Source organism: Lagopus muta, chromosome 10, assembly GCF_023343835.1.
Source record: "Lagopus muta isolate bLagMut1 chromosome 10, bLagMut1 primary, whole genome shotgun sequence".
Lineage (NCBI taxonomy): Eukaryota > Metazoa > Chordata > Aves > Galliformes > Phasianidae > Lagopus > Lagopus muta.
In genome coordinates, this window is record NC_064442.1 from 5,739,097 (window position 1) to 5,761,044 (window position 21,948).

The window sequence follows — 21,948 nt, forward strand, 5'->3', positions numbered from 1 at the left end:
AGTCCTCCCCCCTTCTCTCCCACCCGCACTTCTGTCTTCTCACTTTTATTTATTACATTCCCCACCGTCACACAGCACCCTCTTCATCTCCTGTGCCAAACAAGAGCGCAGGCTCCTGGAGTGAGGACAGACATTTCCCATGGCAGGGGGATGGCATACGAGTGCCTTGCACCAGTCACTGTGAGTCAGCAAGCCTAGACAAGAGGCTCAGCACGCCCTCTCCTATTACACCAGAGACTTTCACCTCCAATGCCAGACTTCACTGCCTACCTAGTCTTAAAATCTCCCTTCTGCCTCTGCCATTTCATATCCACAAACAACTCCAGACTGGAGGATTTATTTAGCAAGTGGCTCATACTTCAGACCATAAAGAGAGAAATGCTAGATTCTGGCTCTTCCCAGCCTCTTTGGCACTATCTGGAAATCTGCCTTGCAGCCCCTTTCTTTGGATGTGGGAGATTTGAAACAAGCGATATGGATGACTGCAAAATGTGTTGTGTCTGCATTAAAAAGGGCCAGGTGTTCTGTAAGAAGGAATGAACTGAGCTAATTCCCTCCTGCCACCCACCAGACCCCTCTGGAGGCAGGGAGGACCCATCTGCCATACCTCAGAGCCGTCGGCGTTGAAGTGGTCCAGCGCCTGCTTTCGGATCTCCCCTTTGATTGAGCCGTCCAAGCGCTGGAAGAAAAAAACAAACCAGCAATAACAATTAAAAATAAAGAAGGAAAAGAGCCCCGTAGAGCTGCTGCAATCAAGTTCTGGGAGCCTGATAGCCCCAGCCTGTAGTGTTTAATCATTAAAAATAGCCACCAATTAAAAATAGCTACACTGTGTTGCGAGGGCAGGAGGTGGTATGCTCAGGCAGCAGTCACACAGCAGTGACGCTCCAGCTCCTGTTACAGGCCCCCAGCCAGGATCTCTGCATTCTCTATCCTCTCCTCAGGGCTTATTACAGGATGAAGGCCAGAGAAGGAGCCCAGCAGAGGATGGGGCTTTATTTACTGAGATTGTATGCTGGAAACATGCCCCACGCAGCAACCTTCAAGCAGTGACAGAAGTCCAGAGAAACAGCAAGAAAGATGGCATGTCACTGTGAGTCAGCATCAACTGGATGGAAACAAGCTGCACAGGATGCAATAGCCACCTGAGATAAAAGAAATGCAGATAACAGCATCTCTAAATAGCTTCAGAGAGCCAGCAAGGGAAGCAAGCTTCAGTGTTGAGCTGTCTGTACAAAACAGTGTGCTGGTACATGCAGGGAAATTTGCATCCGAGGGCTTTTGACATAAGCACATCAGTTGATCTCAGCTACAGAGATAGATCATGGACACTGTTTCTGTCAGGCAAGGTCCGAACCACAAGATGGTTGTTTAGTGATTAACACCCACCAATAAACGTTTGAATCCATTGTGCAGGTTTATGCCAATCTTTTTGTTTCTCACTTTGTACATCACTACCGAGACTGTTGTAAGAGCAGCCTCCATCTGCAGCTCTCAAAGGACATACCATTATCCTCACTTACAGACAGCAAAACATCTACAAAGAGAGATGTGCTGTGCCCAAGAAGCAACAGACACAGTGAGGCATCCCACACTCTCAGCTGGCTTCTGCCTCTCCATACGTTCCCTTCCTTGAGTGCCACACTGAAACGAAAGGACTCTCCAGTTCCATTCAGTGCATTTCAGTAAAAGCAATCTGTAATCCATCCACCCTTAGGAATGCCAGGGACAGCCTTAGAAGCCAAGTGCCTCTCACTGCTCAAGCTCCCTCCCTGTTTTCTTGAATTTTCAGGTGAAGCCCACATGCTATTTCTCACCTGGAAAGGATAGTGTTTGATAGTCAGGTACTCTGCCAAGATGTCCAGCATCCTCACCATCTGGGAGAAGATCAGGACTCTGTTGCCTCTGTCCCGCAGCCTGGTCAGCAGCTTGTCCAAGAGAATTAGCTTTCCACTGCTCCTGATCAGAGACTGAAAAAGTAACCGTCATTCCAGCTGGTGCTTTCCAACCATACTCCTACGTACACTAGAGAACTGGTTTTTTTGGGGGCCATACTTCTCCTGTACCTCTCTAATCAAACCATCTGTGCTTAGACAGCAGAAGGCGCAGACACAATAAATCACCCAAGATAGTTCTCACACTGCATTCACCTCCTGCTCAAAATGGCCAAAATGTTCTGCTGTCAGTGTATGAAAAGGGTGGGAAATTCAGTGGCTCAGTTGTGATGACAGATTTCTATGGTCAGAAGCAAAAGCTTCACCAGATCTTATGTTGGAGGGAGAATGGCAGGAAGTAGAAAACAAAGGAAAAATGAAGCTAAGCAATGTCTCTGCCCACCTGCAGGGTCTCAATGCCATTCTCTCTCTCATTTTCCTCGGGAGGCTTGATAAGGTAGCAGTGGTTGCAGCACTTCTTCAACTCCATCACGATGTTTAGGAAACCAGATGTGCTTCCTCTTGTTCCCTTTGAAAGAGCCTTGTAGTTTCTTGTCAAAATCCACCTGCAGACAGGAAAATAAACAGATCAGATCATTTCACAGCGCAAAGCAGGCCTGCTGGAGCTCGAGATACAAAACCTTCAGGGACACTTTAATTCAAGCATCTGTCTACACTCTTCCCTAGCACAATTCTGTGCTGAGCTTTACTCTGCCAAGATACAGTCCCTGCCCTACAAAGCTGGCCAGCTGAATTACTATGATGCTAGAAAAGCACATCCAGTAGTCCAGAGCTGGAGGGGGAGATACCACCCAACCCTACCTAGCACTCCTACTGGGAAGACCTTCCTGCTACAGGTGTTGGCTGCCACACTGGTGCCTTCTGAAGGACACAGCATGTTCTGTCCTATATATACTGTGCATATTCCCAAGTCACAAAGAAAGATGCGCCCACTTCTGCTGGTACTCCCAGTAACTTAATCAATGACTCACTTGTAATACTGCTTCTGCAAAGCAGACATTTCCACACGGAGGATCTGCTCCACTTTGGCTGGCAAAGATTTCTCCACATCCTTCTTCACTCTGCGTAAGAGAAACGGCTCCAGGACTTTGTGAAGGCTCTGGTAGCCATTCTCTCTACCTTTCCCATGATCTTCTTCAAAATCCTCCCAGAACTCAAACCTAGCAACAGAGATGAGTAATAGAAAGGAGTTAGAACATCTTGTGGTACCAAGCAGCATGTATCAAATATGCTAACACTACACAATGAGATGGGAGACCATCGAGTTGATGTACGTACAGTGAAGGATAGAAAGTTCACTTTTCTCTGGCTAATTGAGCAGACTGGTGGCAAAGCTAGCAGCTCTCTGGGTGTAAGTACCTCCAAGTATTTTATTTTTGAGCTTCACAGTTCCACATCAACCTTCCAGGACCCAAAATCCCAGGTTTCCCCAATATTTACTCTGATGTCACCTGCTAGGATTTACCTAGCAGCAGTTTCTGAACTTCCCACAGTGCCCATCCTTAGGCAGGGTTCTGTCAACTGGTTTTGTTTTACACTGCTCAGATTACTTTTTTGGACTGCTGATTTCTCTAACTCCTCTGAAATGTGGACATCTGTCCTTCTCCACCTGGGAGACCTCACATCTTTCCTTCGCTTCTTCTGTGATCCAACAAAGAATTAGGGGACAGCTCCTTCTGTAGTCAAACATCATCTGGATGAGTTTGGGGACATGCCTGTCTTGGCAATGCACATTACCTGTTTTGTTTTTTAGAAAACATCTGTTATCATGTGGACAAGCTAACAGTCAGCTAGGCAGTGCTGTCTTTGAGAAATACTCCCAGGGACTGCCATAAAACATTTAGTGGGAACAGCTGAAACACCATGTGCTGGGAAATCCAGAAATGGCTGAGATGATTGCTTAAAACAAGTTCAGCTTTTTAGAGATGGCACTGAAAACAGCAGACAGATTTGAAAGACGTGTTTTAAGTTTCTTCATTGAACTTGCTGCCAGGAATCCTCCTTGTGTTAGTCATTTAAACTCTGCTTTTCCTCACCAGTGTTTGCTCCCCTTAAGCTGGTCTAACTTCACTGAGCTTAATTCAGGGATTTCTGCCATTCTGCTCTCCTTCAAGTTTATTCAGTGGCCAAGACAAACATACAGAGGTATTTTATATGAAGCACCAACAGGAGACTTACTTCTCAGGCATGATGAAATGCAGCAGGGACCAGAGCTCTTTGAGTGAATTTTGAAGCGGAGTGCCAGTGATCAGCAGCCTGTGGTTGGACTTGAAGTCAATCAATGTTTTGTACAGCAAAGAGTCATCATTTTTCAAACGATGGGCTTCATCCACGCCTAGAAAGGCCCAGCTAATACTTCCCAAAACAGCCTGGAGGAAAAGAAGTGTTCTCCATCACCACAGAAGAAAAAGAGGTGAAACCCACTAGTCAGTGGCTGGCTTCCCCATTTGCAAGAGAGGATCTAAATAGAACACCCCTGGAGCTTTACCCACCTTGTCTTTGAGGAGAATCTCATATGTGGTGATAAGTGCATTGAATTTCAACCTTTTAGACTGAGAGTGGATCCACTCATATTCACGTATCTGCAAGAAACGACAGATGTTACCATCAAGGAATATTATCAAAGAGTTAACAATCATTTTACTGTAGCTACAGCTAGGATCTCCAATCAAGTCCAAGCTCTATTGTTCAGTGTACCATTCGATGAGCAAAGGGCGTCCAAGGAGCAGCTTGTTTTAGGGCACACATGGTTTTTACACAAGTTTAGACAAGTAACAAAATTAAGTCAAGCAATTTGCTGTTGTGACATTACCCCATCATCTCACTGACGCCACCAGGCTCACAACACGTTTCTGTTGCCCTGTCTAAATATTTCAGAGGACACTCAGCAGCCCCCATCAGCTGCTCCAGCAGATAGCACGTCACACTCATTACACGCTGCACAGGATAGCACCCAGTGCTCCCATCCAACCCCACAGGCTTTGCTGTCAGATTACACACCATGTTCCTGCTCATGAGGTCACCGATGTAAACCACCACGTTGATCTCAGGTGCCCACACTTCAAACTCTCTCTGCCACGAGGTGAGAGTCGACAGAGGAACCACCACCAGGAAAGGACCGTACAGCTGGTGCTGGTGGAAGAGGTACGACAGGAATGAGATTGTCTGAATCGTCTTCCCCAGGCCCATTTCATCAGCCAGGATCACACTGTTGTTCCTGAGAAGGAAGAGAACAAACCTAAGTCCTGATTTAATGCGTCTGTATCATTTCAAGGGCGGGTAAAAACCTCACTTGAGAACAAGAGAGTCAGATCCCTTTGGGACAAAGCTTAGGACGCCCAAAATGAACACAGCTCATTTGCATCATTCAGTGTATGTACTTACTTGCACCACGAGTGAGCAAGCCAGTTGAGGCCCTCCAGCTGATAATCTCGCAGCTCCAGGTTCTCACTGCCAATATAAGAAGGCTGCTTCTTCAAGGCAACAAATCTTGGTCTCTGCTTCAATACCTGAGGAAAACAATACACCGTAAGCCCCCTGAAGAAAAAGACAAGGTAAGGTTGAAAATTCAGCAATTAAATCTGCAGAATCAGCAATGAGTGTAGATTGGTTTGTCAGTTATTGTCCAGCCACATTTTCTTATCTGCTTCTGGTATCTACAGTTCTGATGCCCCTCAGCATCGTTATGTTTTGCCTGCTGACCTCCAGTCCTGATGATCAGGGCTGAGTCCCCACAAGAGTGCAATAAGTTGTATATAATGCCTATTAGATGGAGCAAACTCCATTTTCTGTTTTGGCCCCTTCTGGTTTTTCTTCCATGTACTCCATCTCTCTCCCACACTGTATCAGCATCTTGCAGACTTCCTCTTCTCCCTGGTGTGCTGTTTTTCCATTCAAGTGATATTAAAAATCTGCATTGCAAGAGCAGCATCTCTTCACAAAGAAGCACTTTGCAAGGATTAATTAAAGTTCCCAATCCCCCATGCTCACCATGCCTCGAGTAAATGAAACCAAAAGGGGTTCACATCTCTGCCTACAGTACAAGAACAGCAAACAACCATTCAAATGCTGGAGGAAAGATTGGAAAATACTCTCTGACATTTATTCTAACAAAACTTCATATTCACACAGTTTGCTTCATTACCCAGCCTGGAGAAACAAAGCAAGAGGAGAGAAGCAAGCAAACCTTGCAGTCCCGGGTAGGAATTGTTTTGGAGTTGTTACGGTTGTTGAAGCTGTCAATGCAGTGCTGAAATTTCTTGCTTATCAGAGCTTCATCTTCCCAGCTGCACTCTGCATAGGGCAGTCCCATCCACTTGCACAGGTATTCGGGGTCATTCGAGGATGTTTTGCGACTGTTTGCTGCAAAATATGCAAAACAGCCCAAACCTCAGTTCTGTGGCTGAACCACAAGTATGGTTCACAAGGGCAGTCTAATTCATCCCTACAAACACAGCACAAGTCTTGGCTAGTAGGAAAAGTTTAGAGAGGCCAAAAATGGTCCTTTACCTGGAAAGTCAGCATGCCCTGTCGCAGACTTGCTGGTCTTCACAGCTGTGGTAGGAGACACAAAGGAAACAAGGGTTTGGTGTGCTGAGAGCCAGCAGGGGGAGCAGCACAAACAGAGCATCATGTGCTTTGATAAGAATCGTATGGAAATAGGTTGTACAGCTCTCTAGGCCAATTCCCAAAGCAACTGGATGCCAGCATCTCTGACTGACGTTGGTAAAATATTAGTGCAAAGTCCCATTTTTTATTTTTAACAAATCATGAAAGTCTAACCCCTGAGCCACCTTGCAGCCTAACCACATCCTTAACCACAGTGTCACAGAAAGCTGTCCTGGAAGCAGCCAGGCCTGTGCTTCTGCAAACACCTTGCCTGCAAAGAACTGAGGTCAAAGAACTACACCAGCAGCAGCAACTTCAACAACCACCTGGAGAGTGAAATACATTCAATGCCATTCTACAGGGATACTGGAGGGCAAAGAGAAAGAGGAAGCTCATTCTGTCTTACTTCATCCCTTTACAAAAGTGTTGGATTCACTTACCAATTACTCTCTCCACGATTTGATACTGTTTGTTCAGCTCTGAAGCCAGCTCCTGTTGGCAGTTGAAATATTCCACATCTTCAGGCGATACCTTGGCCAGCCTAGATACAAAAAGAAAAACAAATTAGGCATTATAATGCTTTTGTAGTGTTGAAGTGCTTACTGAGGCCGTGTATAGAAATTCTACTTTATTTTATGATTGTGTAACTAAGTCACTGAAGCAAACCACTGCTTATATGACACATTTCTTAATGCTTCCTAAAGCATCTCCTATGATAAAGCTTTACTGGGAAGCAAATGTTATAGATACTCGTTGTTTCCCTGCTAAATGACTCCTTATTCTGCTGCAAGAATTAGTCACAAAAATGAAAATCAAACAGTCAGGGGATGGAAGCTGCTGCTCCAGCTTTATCGCTTTGGAAACACACAGAAGCTCTCTTTATAGTCCTTGGGGAGGTCAGACAAGAACTCACGTACAAACAGGCTCATCATTAACAAGGGTTGACAAGGCTGCCTTGACAAAGCCTGCAAAGCAAAATTCAGCAGCGTGTCCTGAGACGAGCCCTATTTCCCAGCACAGCTGCTTAGTTTAGCATGCCAGGTTTCACTGCTAACTAGGAGCCCCTGTATCACCTCCAGGGCCAGATTCACTCGGGCACCATTTATTTGTTCTCAGCTACCCAACTCCTGAGCCTGAGAACTGGCAGCATTGTGAAGCTCTGCCTCTTCTCCCTTTCAATACCACAGATATCATTTTTATTAGGGGGATGGTTCTACAGCAGGCAGAGAGAGAGAAAAGTGTTGTGAACTGAAAACGTTTGCTTTGGTTGGAATATGCTTAGCAAGAAAAAAAATGAATGTGTTCAGTCCTGTGTGCCATAGTACCTATGGCTGAAGAAGATTCACCCAAAGCCAGATATCACTGGTTGAAATAGAGCATACCATTGCTTGATCTCCTCCTCCTTTTTCTTGAAGTTTTCTAGTTTTTTCAGGCCCTTCACTTTCTGCTGTTGCAGGGACTCCTCGCTCTCCCACGTGCTGTGGATGTAGGACCAGCCTTTCCATTTGATCAGGTAATGAACCTCTCCCTCATCCTTTTCAGGGTCAAAGTCAGCACTAGGGTTGCCATTAGCTTCAGTTGCATACACTGTGGTGGAAGCACCAGTGGCTGCAAAAGAAATCAGGCTGCAGTTGGTACCTTTGTTAAAACCACTGGCCACGAACTGCATTGAAGCAGGAAGTCGTTTTTCTAACACATCCTTTGTGACAGCACAAAGAATGTCCTACAGATTCTTGAACCCGATGAGACAGGCACACAAAAGTTCTCCACACAACAGGATCTTTTTAAATCTCTATCATAAATGCCTTTTTTTTCTTTAATATAATTCAAAGGTCTCTTGAAAATATTCAAGACCATTCAGTTTTACAAAAACACTTTTGTATGGCTGTGAGAACAAAGCCTTAGCTTTATTTCTCATTATGGCTTTGTCAATGGAGCTACAAAAACTGTCTCTACTGGAAGAGCTATTTTATCTTTTAAAGGGGAGAAAAACAAGAATTGCAGAGCAATGACTGCATCTTTAAAATAGTGTACACACTAAAAGACAGCTGCCAAGCAGATAAACTTGACATTTTAGGTTTTTCAATAATAGATCGTTTAAAAACAAAAACAAATTAAAAAACCTTCTAGAAGGAAGAAATAAGAGGCAGGCAGGAAAGGGTGAAGAGCACTGAAATAACCCTGGGCCTCACTGGAAGGCTTCAAAATTGCAAACACGTTGGAGCAGTTGAAGAGAAACAGAGAGTGCGTGACTGAATTCAGAAATAGCCAACACACCTCCTTTTTTTCCAAGCCTGATGTCCAAGACTTTTTCAATAGTTTCACTGTTGTCTTCGTGTTCATCAGCCCCTTCCCCAGTCATCTCTATCAGGTCATCAGAATCCGTCTCAAAATCGTCGTCTTCCTTGTAACTGAACAAGACCAAAACCAAACTGATAAAAAGCCCTTGACTCTGCCCAGAAACACAAGAATGGCTTCTTACATAGAGCACAGCAAGACCAGTATTTACCCTGGGGCTCAGTGCTTGTTCAGCACATGCACTGCTTAAGCAAGCCACCTCACACTTTTGATACCTGACATTTTTGGCTGCTCTTCGTCGAGTTTGTCTCTTAGGAGTTTCACCATCTTCATCGTCGTCGTCATCTTCAGATGACACCTGTCTCTTTCTCTTCTTCCCACGCTGGAGTTTGGGAGGTTTTTTAACACTGGTTTTGGCCATTGTTCTAAAATAAGTATTAGGAGAAAGTGTTTTACTTCAACGTACTTTTTTTTTTGAAGTCTTTAAGAACAAACACATCTCAGATATCAGATTCCCAGACATTTAGCCTGCTGTAACTACCACAGAAATCACTACTGCACTCACTGGACAAAGCAACCAGGTCCACAGGCTTGTAATCAAAGGTAATGCTGAAGAAAACAAACATGCTTTAGGAGCAAATGGCAGCTGCCTCTCCACCCTCATAAAGGTAGGAAAGACACACAGAAAAAGATACAGACTGAACCAACCACTCCATACCTCCTTTGGACAGGTCTTTTTGCTTTAATTCTCTTCGGTTCAGGTTCGCTCTCTGCACTGGTGCCTTGATCCCCTCCATCTTCATCCTCTTCTTCACCAGAAATCTCTCTTTTCCACTTTTTTCTATGGTCAGAAAAGTAGCTGATCAAGGGCCACCATATTTCAATGCAAATACCTGACCAAGTAGGCACCCAACCCAACTGGGTTGATCCTAGCAGGGCATGATCACAACAGATCACCACTGCGCTCTAGCTAACAAGTTGTTGACTGTGATGTGTTGGGGATTTTAGGCTGTAATTCTCTCCTCTAGGAACAGGTCTGTCACCTGGATTTCACTTAGCAGAGCAGCACGAGTGGCTCCTACCACGTGCTGTGGCAGGGCTGCACCCCGCACGGCCAGGCGTGCTTCAAGATCTTCAGCTTTCCTTCCCACTTACGCATTTCTGAAATGAGGTGGGAAAAAAAATCTTCGGGGTGATTCTGAATAATCAGACATTTCTGAGAAGCGCTCGCTTCCGCTTACGGTTTACGACACGCACTGATACACTTTCTCCTTGCTGCTCAAAACCCAGAGCACTGAGTCGCATGCCATTGAACTTCAGGCAATTAAAGCTTCCAGGGTTGAAGCCAAATCCCACTGTGTGTTCGTGGAAGGAAGCAGGTTCCACGTGGGTAGTTCAGAGCAAGACCTCAGCTCTGCAATGCCCCCTCTCTCCAAGGGGTAAACTGGGAGTCCTTCCCTTGTTGCTGCCACCCTCCCTGGCTTCTATTACCTCCCCTGTTGTGCTGCACTGCTGTACACAACAGAATGAGAAATTAAAAGCAAGAAAGAGGAGAGAGGGAGCTGGATCACATAGCACTCTGCTGTGCGCGAGTTTTCTCCAGCAGGCAGCTCAGTAGGCCTCATCAGCACACTTCAGTGCTTAGGAAAACTGAAAGGTATTGATTGGATGGAAAAGGCAGTAAAAATAAGCGCATTTGGCCACTGTGATGAGATCCCCAAAATGTGTTAATGGGATGTTTTAACTTATCAGAGGGTTATGGGAGATTAAAAATAATGAGTTGGCATTTTATTCTCCATTTCCTAAGGACGGGAAAGGAGTGAAGGTTGAACTATTTTAAGTGTCACTGAAGAATAAATAACATCATGAAGAAGTGAAAGACTGACAACAAAAAGTGAAGCTGGCTTCTTTAGATTTCCTGGACAGGCAAAATGGGAAAAAAAAACAGTGAAAATGTTGGAAAATTTCATCCATCCTAGGTTTACATTCATACTTGAATTTTTATCACCCAGAGTTTTATTACTGAAAATAGTAAATAATTCATTTTACAAGCCTTTCATGTTGACAATGCCTGTCAAACAAATAGTATTACTCTGAAAGCCAATGAATAAATAATAATTCCACTATTCAAAACTCTTTTCCCTAGAAACTTACTTTCTTTTCACTTGCTTCTGGCCTCTTCTTTTTGGGCTCTCATTTTCAGATTCGCTACTTGCCTTTAATTGAAAAGAAAGAAAAATGAGGTTGTAGGCTTCACCCGGATCGTCTCCCCAAGGACACAGCTGGACACATGCAGGTGGGGAGGGGTGAGCTGAGGCACAGCTGCACCGCTCTCCCTGCAACCAGAAGGATGCTCTGGGGAGCCATGAGGCTGCAGGAGTGCTGCCCACTGCCCCACACAGCTCCTGCAGCAGCTGAGCTCTTTTACAAGGCTGTAACTGAAACGTGCAGTGGCAGAATGCAGAGCATCCATACTTGCCACGTCAGTATGAACCCAGTAATGGTCGGGGGTGGATCAGACTGCGTTTCTGTGACTGCAGACCTACCTTTCGCAATCACACAAATGCGTGACCAGCTCTACTCTCATTAGCTTTCTATACAGAAGGAAATTCTCCTAAAAGGACAACATTCTTATCACAAGGGTGTTCCCTGCTTTCCTGAATTTTTCTCCCACAGCCAAAGCAGCTGAGGAAGCAGATGGGTCAGACCCTGCCCTGCTGCTTTCCTTCCTGCAAGCAATACCAGCCTCCACCAGCAGACTCTCTAGCTAAATATATCGAGAGAGATGCTACGTCCTTGCTGAACTATTTTAAACGTGGGTGTCATCAACTCCCACTGGCTGAGAAAGCTAGAAAAGCTTTGTTGGGCACAACCCTATTTTTGTAAAAGCCAGTCAACCACAGAAACAGATCCCTGCACACACAGCACCCCGAAACAAACAGATGACTTTGCCTTAGACACTTGCTACAGAAAGCATAAATCAGCAGGGAGCAAACTGCAGAAGAAAGCAGAAGATTTTTAAAGAGGATTTAAATGCTCTGAGAAGCCTCAGGACTGCTTGCTGTATGCATCTTGCTCATCTGAAACCCTCTCTTCAATGCTGTTTTTTGCTGCAACATCCAAGCTGTGTCAGAGAGGCCCTGCAGATGAAGCCTGTCTTTGTCTGTGCCTCCTGTACATCCACCACATTCAGCAAGGCTCACGCCAAGAGCTGTTCAGAGAACGACATGAAATGGCATGAGCTGCAAGATCAGAAGTCGAGGCAGGGTACAAAGACATGCCAAATATCTCTGCAGCCTTCATTTCCATCTTCCTTTTCCCCAACTTCCTTTTTGCTCAAAATGGAGTATCAGATGCTGTGTCAGACCGAGGGCGCTGATGAATCTCTCGGGGGTTTCATGCCAGTCTGATGTGTGGCACAGTGACACCCCTGCCCTGCAGCTCAGTGTGAACGTGCTCAATGCCTGTTCCACTGCCTGACATCCCCCGTCTCACACACCAAGCATCCAAGAAACAAGGGACTGGCTGACAGCAGTGACTGCAGCACAGCTGACTCCAGCTGTGCGGGTGGGATATTTTTCAACAGCCATCTCTCAATGAGCAGTTACTTTTTGCTGTTTTTAGGCAAACCATGAGCAGAGAGCGGTGAGTTTTCCTTCTGCTCTGCATCAGAGAAGACAAGATTTGAATCACAGAATCATTTAGGCTGGAAAAGATCTCTAAGTCCAACCATTAACCTAGAGCTGCCAAGTCTAACTTGGTGAAGTTTGTAGAAAACCAAATACATCCTTTATTATTTTCTGAACTTCATTCCACTTGACAAAGTCCTACTTTTCAAGATCCTGCTGTCCATTCCCCAATTCCTCTGCTCTTCTCCTGCCGCTGCAGTTTCTACATAGCTGTTGCTCAACAACTCACCTTTTCCTCTTTTCTTTCTGCCTTGAAACAAATCTAACTTGTGACTCCAAGCTCAGCTGCCTCCAGCTGCATTGCTCAAAGCGCCGTTGTCTATTTCGGGCAGCAAGCCCAGATCTTTCAGCTCTGACACAGCCAGTCCCAGCCTGAGTCACCACTGCCTGTTGCTGCTACAGCCACCCCACGCACCCAATGACTCAGCCTCTGCTCCCCAGTGCCCTCATCCACCCCGGCATCACTTGTCACCCACTCTTCCTGCCATCCTAGCACCAGGCTGCCCAGGTCCTGCCATGGCTGAAAGCTGCTTAATACTGTTCTACATGTAGTAATTACAAAACAATTAAAACAATTTTTAAAAGACCATACTATAGCAATCTCTCAAATTTCTTGACCCAGCTGTAGAACTTAGCACTGACTTGCTCCAATTGGTCCAAGGCTGCCCACCAGCCACCTTCAGCAGGAAGGGAAAACTGCATTAAACTCGTGTTTTAATAACGTCACCTCCCCAGGTGGCATGGGCAAAAGTGACAAATTCAGCCTTCAGTCCCCACCAGGATTTTATCAGTCCTGAGATGCCAGGTGTCTGTTTCTCTCTCTGAGCCTGCACACCAGTGCTGCCCAAATTGCCTTCCTTAATCCCCTTCTACTGAATGCTGCCAACGTGCCCAATCAATTCCTAAGCCACTCTTCCCATTGGACTAGGGGCCTGCCTCTTACTGTTTGCACTGCCCACCTCAGAGGAAGGGTCAGTCCTCCCTTTCCATGCCTCACCCAATCCTCCCATATAATTTCATACAATCATTTGAGCTGGAAGGGACCTCTAAAGGCAACACCTCTGTAGCCAGATCAGGGTGCTCAGAGCCCCATCCATCCTGACCCTGAATTGCTCCAGAGATAGGATATCCACCATTCTTTCTTCTCTGCTAGCACTTACAGTGCACACACTTTTCTAGATTAACTCTGCTGCAGCTTACCATGGAGGAATGCTATGCAAGACATGACATCGCACTAAGCAGAGCAAAGCAGCAGCAGCTTTGCAATTCTGGTCCTACAGACTGCCCAAGGTTGTCCCCTCACCAGCCCACGGAGGGGGCTTCAGGCCCTTGGCATGGTCCAGGCAGTGCTCCGGAGCTCATGCTGCCTGCTAGGAGATGGGAAGGCCTAAATCTCAGACAGAGCTCAGGGATTTGCTCATTTCAGGCTTAGCAGAGGCCAAGCCTGGAGAAGCTGGAGACCATCAGCTTGCCAGCTTAGTCTTCTTGTGTCTCTGATGTTTAAAATCTGAACTTTCAGCAAAGATGTGAGAAAGAGCATTAATCAAAATGCAGATGAGCAGAAATATGTATATTTTACAGTGGTGAAACCAAACATATTTTGGGAACAGCTGTGGCGCACAACTTGTGGCCTCTTTCACAGAACAGATGCACTGTGACATTTATTACTAATGCAAATTACAAACCATCCTCTTTACAGCCTATGGATTGTACCTGTTTTGGGCACACAGTTTCCTGACTGCCCTGTTCTGCATGTTTCAGTTCCCCTTGATGAAACCTGAAGGTGATTTATAAGCTGCTCCCAAAATACACAAGCAATGACCGTTTGTACTGTAAGCTCACGTGTGCTCTCATTCCTGGAGCCAGCTTCAGTGCCCTGGGCAGCTCCTTCACCTTATGCAAAACAGCACTTCTGCTTCCTGCCCTTCACAGCCCACACTTCTGCCCCAACCAGAAGTTGCCAGTCTCTCTGCTTCCATTTCAGAGAGTTCCATGAGGTGCCCAATGCCCTCAGGGCACTTCCCAGAAGCGTTTCAGGCACTTAAGGGAAGGAGATCTGCCCAAATTGGTGGTTTCGGCAGAGATTGCAGCTTCCAAAACCCGAAACAACTCTACCACCCTGACCAGGGGCAGTCAGAAGGCTGGAAGTGCTGCAGCCTGGCACCGAGTCTCACCCGCTGCCCAGGCAGTACTGCTTGCTAGTACTGCATACAAGTGTTAGGGAAGAAAGCAATTCAAAGCTCCTAGACATGGTGCTGGAAGTCCCAAGCAGCAAACAACAAGAGCAGGTTACTGGTGACAGGCTTAGCCCTGAAAGGCAAGAAGCAATCTTAGGTGATGTCAAGTGCCCTGTTTCGTTGCCAGCTCCAGCAGCGCTCAGCACCATGCAGGATCAGCTGTGCTGTGCCCTCCCCTTGCTGCTTTGGGTCTTCCAACAGCAAGACTTGCCACGTCCCATCTCTGCGAGGCCCCAGCACTGTGCCTGACACGTCACACCCGCCACTGGAGTTGCTCTATGGGAAGCAGGCAGTGCTGCTTCAGGAGGAGAAGATTTCATTGGTCCGATTTCATTAATTTCCATGAATGAAGGGCTCATTCAGAGGACTTTGTTTTTGTTTTTTACAATATTCTGTGGTATAGCAAAGTTTGTACATCTCAGAATTATTATTATTTTTTTTTAACTTTATCGTACCTCAAATAGAAGGAAATAAAGATATTGAAAAAGAAAACAACATTTGCAAAACCACGTAATATTGTAAAACAAAAAATGACAGGACTTACCTGAACCCCTACAGGGCACTGGGGCTGCAGGCGAGGTCTGTGGCGGGTGTGACAGTGCCAGCACAGCGCATAGTGCACGCTGGGGCATCACAGAGAGGCGGCCGGGGAGCCTGGGCTTTCCTGAACTTGAAAAGGAAAACAAAACCCAAGTCAATGACGTGCCACAGGGCCTTCCTAACTGCTGCTGCAGGGACATCCAGCGCAGGAGGTGGCAGAGACCTGTGTTATGCTTGCAGTTCTCAGGCATCCACCGGTGTATTTTGGCATCACAGCACAAACAGCCTGACCTGCTGAGAGCACCACCAGGCTCCTGTCCTGCCCCAAATCTGGCTGCTTCTCTGCAGATTCCCAACTGCTTTCACACTGAAGTATCCCACCCTGCAATTTCAGTCTAAGCCTGTTTTTTTTTCTCCTCTCTAACTACTCAACCTTCCTGAAGATCTGCAGACGTGCACAAGGTCTGATAGATGGAAACGGAGGCTGCATCTTCAAAGAAAAAGCGAGTCCTGAGATAGGAACAACAGCAAGTTTCGTCTGCCATCTTCAATTAAAGCACAAAATACTCCTGACATACAACTGAAGTGATGGTTCATAACGCTGAACACACACACACACACACACACACACACACACACACACAAATGCATTTATGAGCACGATCCATTCCAGGATGGGCAACAACATCTCTTTGATCGTTGTGAGGTGTTTCTGGGCACTTTCTTTTATTCCTGCTTGGATTTTCATTGTGGTTTTGTGTTTTCCTTTTTAAGCATGCACCCGCTCCTCTCCAGCAGGTTTCTACAGCAGGGCAGACCCATGCTACGCCTCGCTCTAGTGGCCAGATGAGTGTGCAGAGACCTCAGCCCATGCAGCAGGCCTCTGAGATCGGAGCTTTTGGGCCACGTAGACTCAAGTGCAGCACCAGGACCTCAGTTCTGAACTCCACCATCCACAAACCAGGCTAGGACTCGGTGTTTACAAGGCAATGCAGATGAGACCAGCCTTTGTTCTCTGAGTTTAGTTGTCTTTATATGTTCAGTAATCCCTCATTCTTTTTTTTTTTCCTTACCTCATCTTTTATATTAAATCGTGACGGTTCTTGTCTGCTTCGGTTTGACCTCCTAACCCCATAAACATCAGGATATTCTTCCCACATCTGCAAAATAAACAGACCATCAGCAGGCCTGCTTCGCTCCATTATTTCTGATTTCTAGAGAGGTTTGACCGTGAATATGAAAAAAATAAAAGAATCAACATAGAACCATTAGGGAATTTTGATAGCAGCAACTAGTAGACAGATGCTTAAAAATCTGAAACAGATCATGATTATTTTGGGCTATTTGGTAACGCTTTCAAGCATACAATTTAACTTAGCATTATCTTTATACTGGTCATCTCTCCCATAGGGCATAAAGCACTTTCTACCTTATTCAGGCTGAAGGACAGAGCTCTGAGGCAGCCAGCCTCAGCAGCAACAAGAGGCAGCACTGTGCAGGTGGAATGAATGAACCTACCAACACAAAGGGGTGATTCAGTCTCGCACGCAGCCCTCACTACTGTTTTCCATAGAGAAACCCTATTAGCTGCCTGCCGGGCCCAGTGGCAAAAAGTCACCAGCAGCAACCTCACGTGCGAAGCCTGTGACCCATCCTGGATGGCAAGTGAGCCAGACCACCTTATTCTTCTCCTGAATGCATGGACAGGATGTGGTTCAGCAGTGCAGGACTTGTGGAAGTGCAGAGCTGACTATTGGAAAGGGTTGTGTGCTGTAACACAGCTCTGTGTGCTGTAACCAGGCCCCACAGCAACTTCACACTGTGTACAGAAGCAAGCCTTTGCTCTCTCTAGATGGACAGGAAGAGAAGAGGAATTCAAGAACTGATGTCCTGATGTACAGGAAAGTGACCGTGTTGGTGACACGTAACAACAGAAGCTTTTCAGGGCAGATGCAAACCCCTGACCCCCCTCTCCAACACCTAAAACAATCCCTCTGCCTTGGCCCTCAGCAGTTTATCACTGTTCAGCTTTCTAAACCTATTCAGCATTTATCTGCTTCTCCCTCCCTCCAGTTCTCAAGTATCTCAGCAAGCAGCTGGCAGGAAAAAGAAATCAAAATGCACTGCCAGTCACTGCAGTGACTTGGGACCAGCATGCAAGGCTGCAGCCTGGCAGGTTTTTGGTTTTTTTTGCTGCTGTTGGAAAAGCAAGAAGCTAATATGACAGCAGCCTAACTGCTGGCGTGTCTATCTGTCAGGAAAAAAGGCAGAGAGAAATTAAGAGATTGTTTATTGTCCCACATGAAAGAACAATTCAAAACGCTCTCCCAACTATTTGAGGAATTTGTCTCTTTATCTTTTAAGTGGCAGAGCTTTTGGAGGAAGAATTGCCTCCCATTACACATCAGAATAGAACCACACACAAGTGAACCTCACCTTCATGGGTGTGTCTAGAGAGATAGAATATAAACAATAATATAATTAATTGACTTGGTTATTCAAGGGAAACAGGTATGTCTGGGTTAGAGGTAGCTAAGGAGAACGCCCATTAACAGCAGAATTAAGGGAGGGAGAAGCTTCCTTATTAAAGGGTGTCTTGACCTTTAGAAGTTTTATCCATGCTAATTATCCTCTTCTACAGGGATGTGTTCCCTCATGGTCTAATCTTAATGTTTATTGTTGGGAACGTGCTTTTAGAAGGCCACAGAAGAGACAACTTCCCCACTTATCAACAATAGAACAGAAATCTGAACGCTGTTACCACAGCTGCCTCGCAAATGCATCCTTCCCTGGCATTCCCTAAATATGGGAGATTTACTGCAACCTGAGCAGGAAGGCCAGAGGTTGGTGAGAGGAAGAAATACGGATGCTGTATTTCTCACTTCTCCCCTCCAGGTATGTGGGGAACACGGGCTGCAAGCACTGCTCTTCTGATGCGTCACATACATAGCAATTTCTCCACAAAACTCCACCTTGTGAATGAGCTGTGCAAAGTACAAGCCACAGTTATGCAGAAGAGGCGAGTCACACACCGCAAGGCAGAAAATCATTGACCTAACCTGACCTACCCCCCTCCAAAAATCTCATTTCACCAAGTTCCTATCTCCAAATGGGCACTTGGGCTCTTTTCCCTTCATCTTGCATCTGGTGTGTAACTCAGGTGCCTCCACCTCTTGGGTCAAGCAGAGAGCCAAACCAGAGGTGCACCACCTGCGTGCCCTCCTCTACCTGTGCAGCAACAAGGTAAGGGCAAGCCTGCCTGTGTAGGTAGGACAGGGATTGCTAAGGGAGCTGTGAAAAAAAAACAACAGCCACACAACTGTCCTGAACATAACAAATAAAAAGGTTAGACCACTTTTTTCATCTTTTTTTCCAAAGAGGCAGGTAGTGATGGAAACAAAACTAAGTGGCCCAAATAAAAGATAAGCACTTTCCCAAGTTGCAACCCGTGGGGAAGCTTTACTATTTCTAGATGGAGAGATCAGACGTGAGAGAGGAGTGGAAGGATGGAGGGAGAGGATGAGATGACAGCGTCACTTACTGAAGACAGGCTCCTTCTCCTCCATTACCTGCCTAGTGCCCAAAGGGCTGTCACAGCGAACACACAAGCTCCTGCTCACACCAATGACACAGGGCCATACGTACACAAACCAAATGGCCAGCAAGGGGCTTGGGGACACCAGAGGAGGGAGCTTGCTTGGTTGACGTGCAGTTCAGGCTGCCAAGTGGCAGCGAAGTGAAAGACAGCTAGGTTCACACCCTGTGTTCTGCCCGTTCACGGTGGGTGCAGGGTAACAGCTCTGCAGAGCAGCAGGGGGCAATACCTTTTTAACATCTGCTATCCTTTCCTTCTTAGAGGCTGGTTTTTCTTTGGTTTCAGGAGGGGTCTGCTGGGATTTCGAACCCGTTGATTCACTTTCGGATTCAGACTGACTTTCAGAGGACTCGGAGCTGCTGTTAGACTCGCTGCCCTGCTCGCTGCCCTGCTCGCTCTCAGACTGGCTTGCAGAGTCAGAGCCAGAGGCTTCTTCGGATGCCGAGTGACTAATGGTAGAGAGAGAAGAGATTATATTTTAACTGAACTGTCAACAAGTAAAACTGAGCCGCAGCCAAGCTTCAAAGCTTGGGATAGCCTAAATGCAAGTGTGAGGCACGTGGCTTCTGACATATGCTCTGCTTTGTTGCACTGAAACGGACTCACTTCAGGGGACTCCACATTCACCTCTGCTGAATGCAGAGGACAGCACCAGCTCCTAATCACTGCTCATCAACCAGAGCCATGAGGGGTGCCGCATGAGGAGCAGCGTGAGCAACACCACCAGCACTGGTCCTCTCACTCTTCTCTCTACATCCTGGTACAATCCAATTTCTGAAAGCACCAAGCACTGTGCACATTATATCATGTGTTGGAAAACATGACATTCTTTTCAAAAAGAGTAAATTCAGCAGCAGAGAGGAGCTTTATCCAGTACAAGGAGAGCAGACTATCTCCTCCTACGTTAACATGCTTTACATCAACATGTTAATATACCAAACATTCAGTTAAACACAGCTCCTCAATAAAACAAAGCGGTGAGAGGCTCAAAATACCTTTTTGTCCAATCTCTCCCACAACACGTATTCTGTTCCTCTTTTCAAATCCAATTAAAGAAAACAGAAAACTCACCATAACGTATTTACCAGTGAGGCAGTATTAGAAATCTCACCATCACAAGCTAAAAAGCAGTGTTGTAATGAGACTACAAATCCTTAGAACAAGGAGCTTCTCGTTCCAAGTCAGCTCTTATCTGCTGCTAAATGCTTACATTATATTTAAGAGTATGTTGCAAATACAGCATCATGAATAAAGAGCCAGAAAAACTTCACAGAGGGAAAGCAGATGTTTAATTTTTCCTCCATTTACACAAGATACATGGAAAACTCTGCTCATCGTGATTAAAAATATACCAAAGGAAAATAAAAGCATGTATGTAATTACACAACAATATGCAGAAATCAACACACACTTCAGAGGCATCCACCAGCTGCAGGCAGCTACTGCTGACATGCCCATCCACGTGCAGATGGGACCGGTCACGCCGGGGAAGTCGGATCTCCACTCTCAGCCCCAGATGCTCAGAACTGCTGTTAAGTCCTGTGAGGCCTCCCTGCAGCAGGCCTGCAGCTGCCTTCTCCCAGGGTGCGGGCAGAGGGCAGCAGCTGAGCGCAGCGGGAGCCTCATCCCAAATCCCTCCAGCGCAGGGCACGCAGCCAAGCTCCCGGCCGCCATTTCACAGTCATCCCTCCTCCACCATCTTAGGAGTTCATTGCTGGGGTGGTTGGTGCTCTGGCTTTGTTTGCAAGGCCGAGAATGGAAGAAGTTACATTTGTGATGGGGGCTAGGGGAGCACAGGAATAAAAAACAGCTCAAAGGTAAGAGACACGGAGGCTTTTCCAGCAAAGGGGAATGGACGCATCATCACTGATGATTGCTGCTTTCGTTGTCCCAGTTGGTTTGGACAGGCATGAGGGTATTGCAGTGCTCCCTCCCAGAAGGACAGGAAAATCCAGCTCAACTGCCACCCTGTCCTGCTTCAGCACACTAGCACAGCTCCTGCCCACCGGCTGAGGCACTCCCAGCTCCCACACCAGGCCCTGCTCTGCTGGCCATCAGGCACACCATCCCCCCCTCCCCAAGATCCTCCTTGAATTCATCCATAAATGCGCTGACATCTGCCCAACCACACTTTTCCAACTCAGCATCTTTCAAAGAAGCACTGAAACTTCTTTGCTGGAGATTTTTGGAAGATGTAGCATTTATTCAAGAAAACCAAGGGATTTTTATTAGAAACCATTGCAAAAGCATCCAAGAAAACGATTCACCAGCTGTTCCTGGGACAGCAGGACACATCCTGTGAAGCCACCCCTGGGGCCCTGACCTCAGAAGGCATCTGGAGGCATCCAAACCCTGCTGCCACCACACCAATAGCAACATCAGGCTGGCACTGCATTAAGTTGGCAGTATTCCATGGGGGCACAGAAAAAAAAAACAAAAAAACTTTTCCTCAATTGGATTTATTAGCAAGAACTGGAAGAAATTAGAACAATGCTGGGGCCAGACAGCATTGCAGTATTGTGCAAAGACAGAGCAGCAATTGCTGGCCTCCTCCCACGCCAGAGCTTGCTGTTTCTCAAGGCCCTGAGCTTTATTACAAGGACAGAGGAACACAGCCTTCCTAGACACAAACAGCCATCACTCATGTACATTACCTACGTTATGCAGACTGTCATTTTCTTCCTTGATGTGAACAGTGTTTTCTGAAAAGGCCATTTCCCTAGTGACAGGCACAAATGCTGCACACGCCTGCCCTACTAAGGAAAGGCCCCTCATAGTAATTTAAGCAATTAAACACAAGTTGTGTTACTCTGATATCTACTGCATTTAAACTCTTGCATGTCCTGTAGATGAGGAACGGTATGTCCTTCTCTAGGCTGCTGCAAATAATATAAAACAACAATGAAATCCAGTTAAGACAAAAGGATTTGTGCTTGTCGTCGTTTCTATATTAAAATGCTAAATAATAGTAATAAAAAGCCAATTTCATAAAGGGATCTCTCCTAAATACCACTGAGACAATCAGG

At 46.2% G+C, this 21,948-nt stretch overlaps 1 protein-coding gene across 17 annotated transcripts in view; it reads right to left on the minus strand.

Moving 5' to 3' along the window:
- CHD2 (chromodomain helicase DNA binding protein 2) overlaps positions 1 to 21,948 on the minus strand; it is an 82,925-nt gene that overhangs the window by 18,439 nt on the left and 42,538 nt on the right. For 15 of the 17 annotated variants that reach the window (XM_048956618.1, XM_048956629.1, XM_048956630.1 and 12 more), the window contains 18 exons: positions 19,152 to 19,371; positions 16,401 to 16,487; positions 11,016 to 11,077; positions 9,580 to 9,702; positions 9,137 to 9,286; positions 8,841 to 8,974; positions 7,946 to 8,171; positions 7,004 to 7,104; positions 6,465 to 6,509; positions 6,142 to 6,317; positions 5,340 to 5,464; positions 4,956 to 5,172; positions 4,448 to 4,537; positions 4,134 to 4,324; positions 2,927 to 3,115; positions 2,338 to 2,500; positions 1,818 to 1,970; positions 608 to 679 (listed from right to left, as the gene is read on the minus strand). In XM_048956618.1, the coding sequence (XP_048812575.1) occupies positions 608 to 679; positions 1,818 to 1,970; positions 2,338 to 2,500; positions 2,927 to 3,115; positions 4,134 to 4,324; positions 4,448 to 4,537; positions 4,956 to 5,172; positions 5,340 to 5,464; positions 6,142 to 6,317; positions 6,465 to 6,509; positions 7,004 to 7,104; positions 7,946 to 8,171; positions 8,841 to 8,974; positions 9,137 to 9,286; positions 9,580 to 9,702; positions 11,016 to 11,077; positions 16,401 to 16,487; positions 19,152 to 19,371 (2,524 nt within the window). Of the gene's footprint in view, positions 1 to 607; positions 680 to 1,817; positions 1,971 to 2,337; positions 2,501 to 2,926; positions 3,116 to 4,133; positions 4,325 to 4,447; positions 4,538 to 4,955; positions 5,173 to 5,339; positions 5,465 to 6,141; positions 6,318 to 6,464; positions 6,510 to 7,003; positions 7,105 to 7,945; positions 8,172 to 8,840; positions 8,975 to 9,136; positions 9,287 to 9,579; positions 9,703 to 11,015; positions 11,078 to 15,331; positions 15,457 to 16,400; positions 16,488 to 19,151; positions 19,372 to 21,948 lie in introns of those variants that run through there. The other 2 variants (XM_048956633.1, XM_048956632.1) reach the window with 2 other exon arrangements.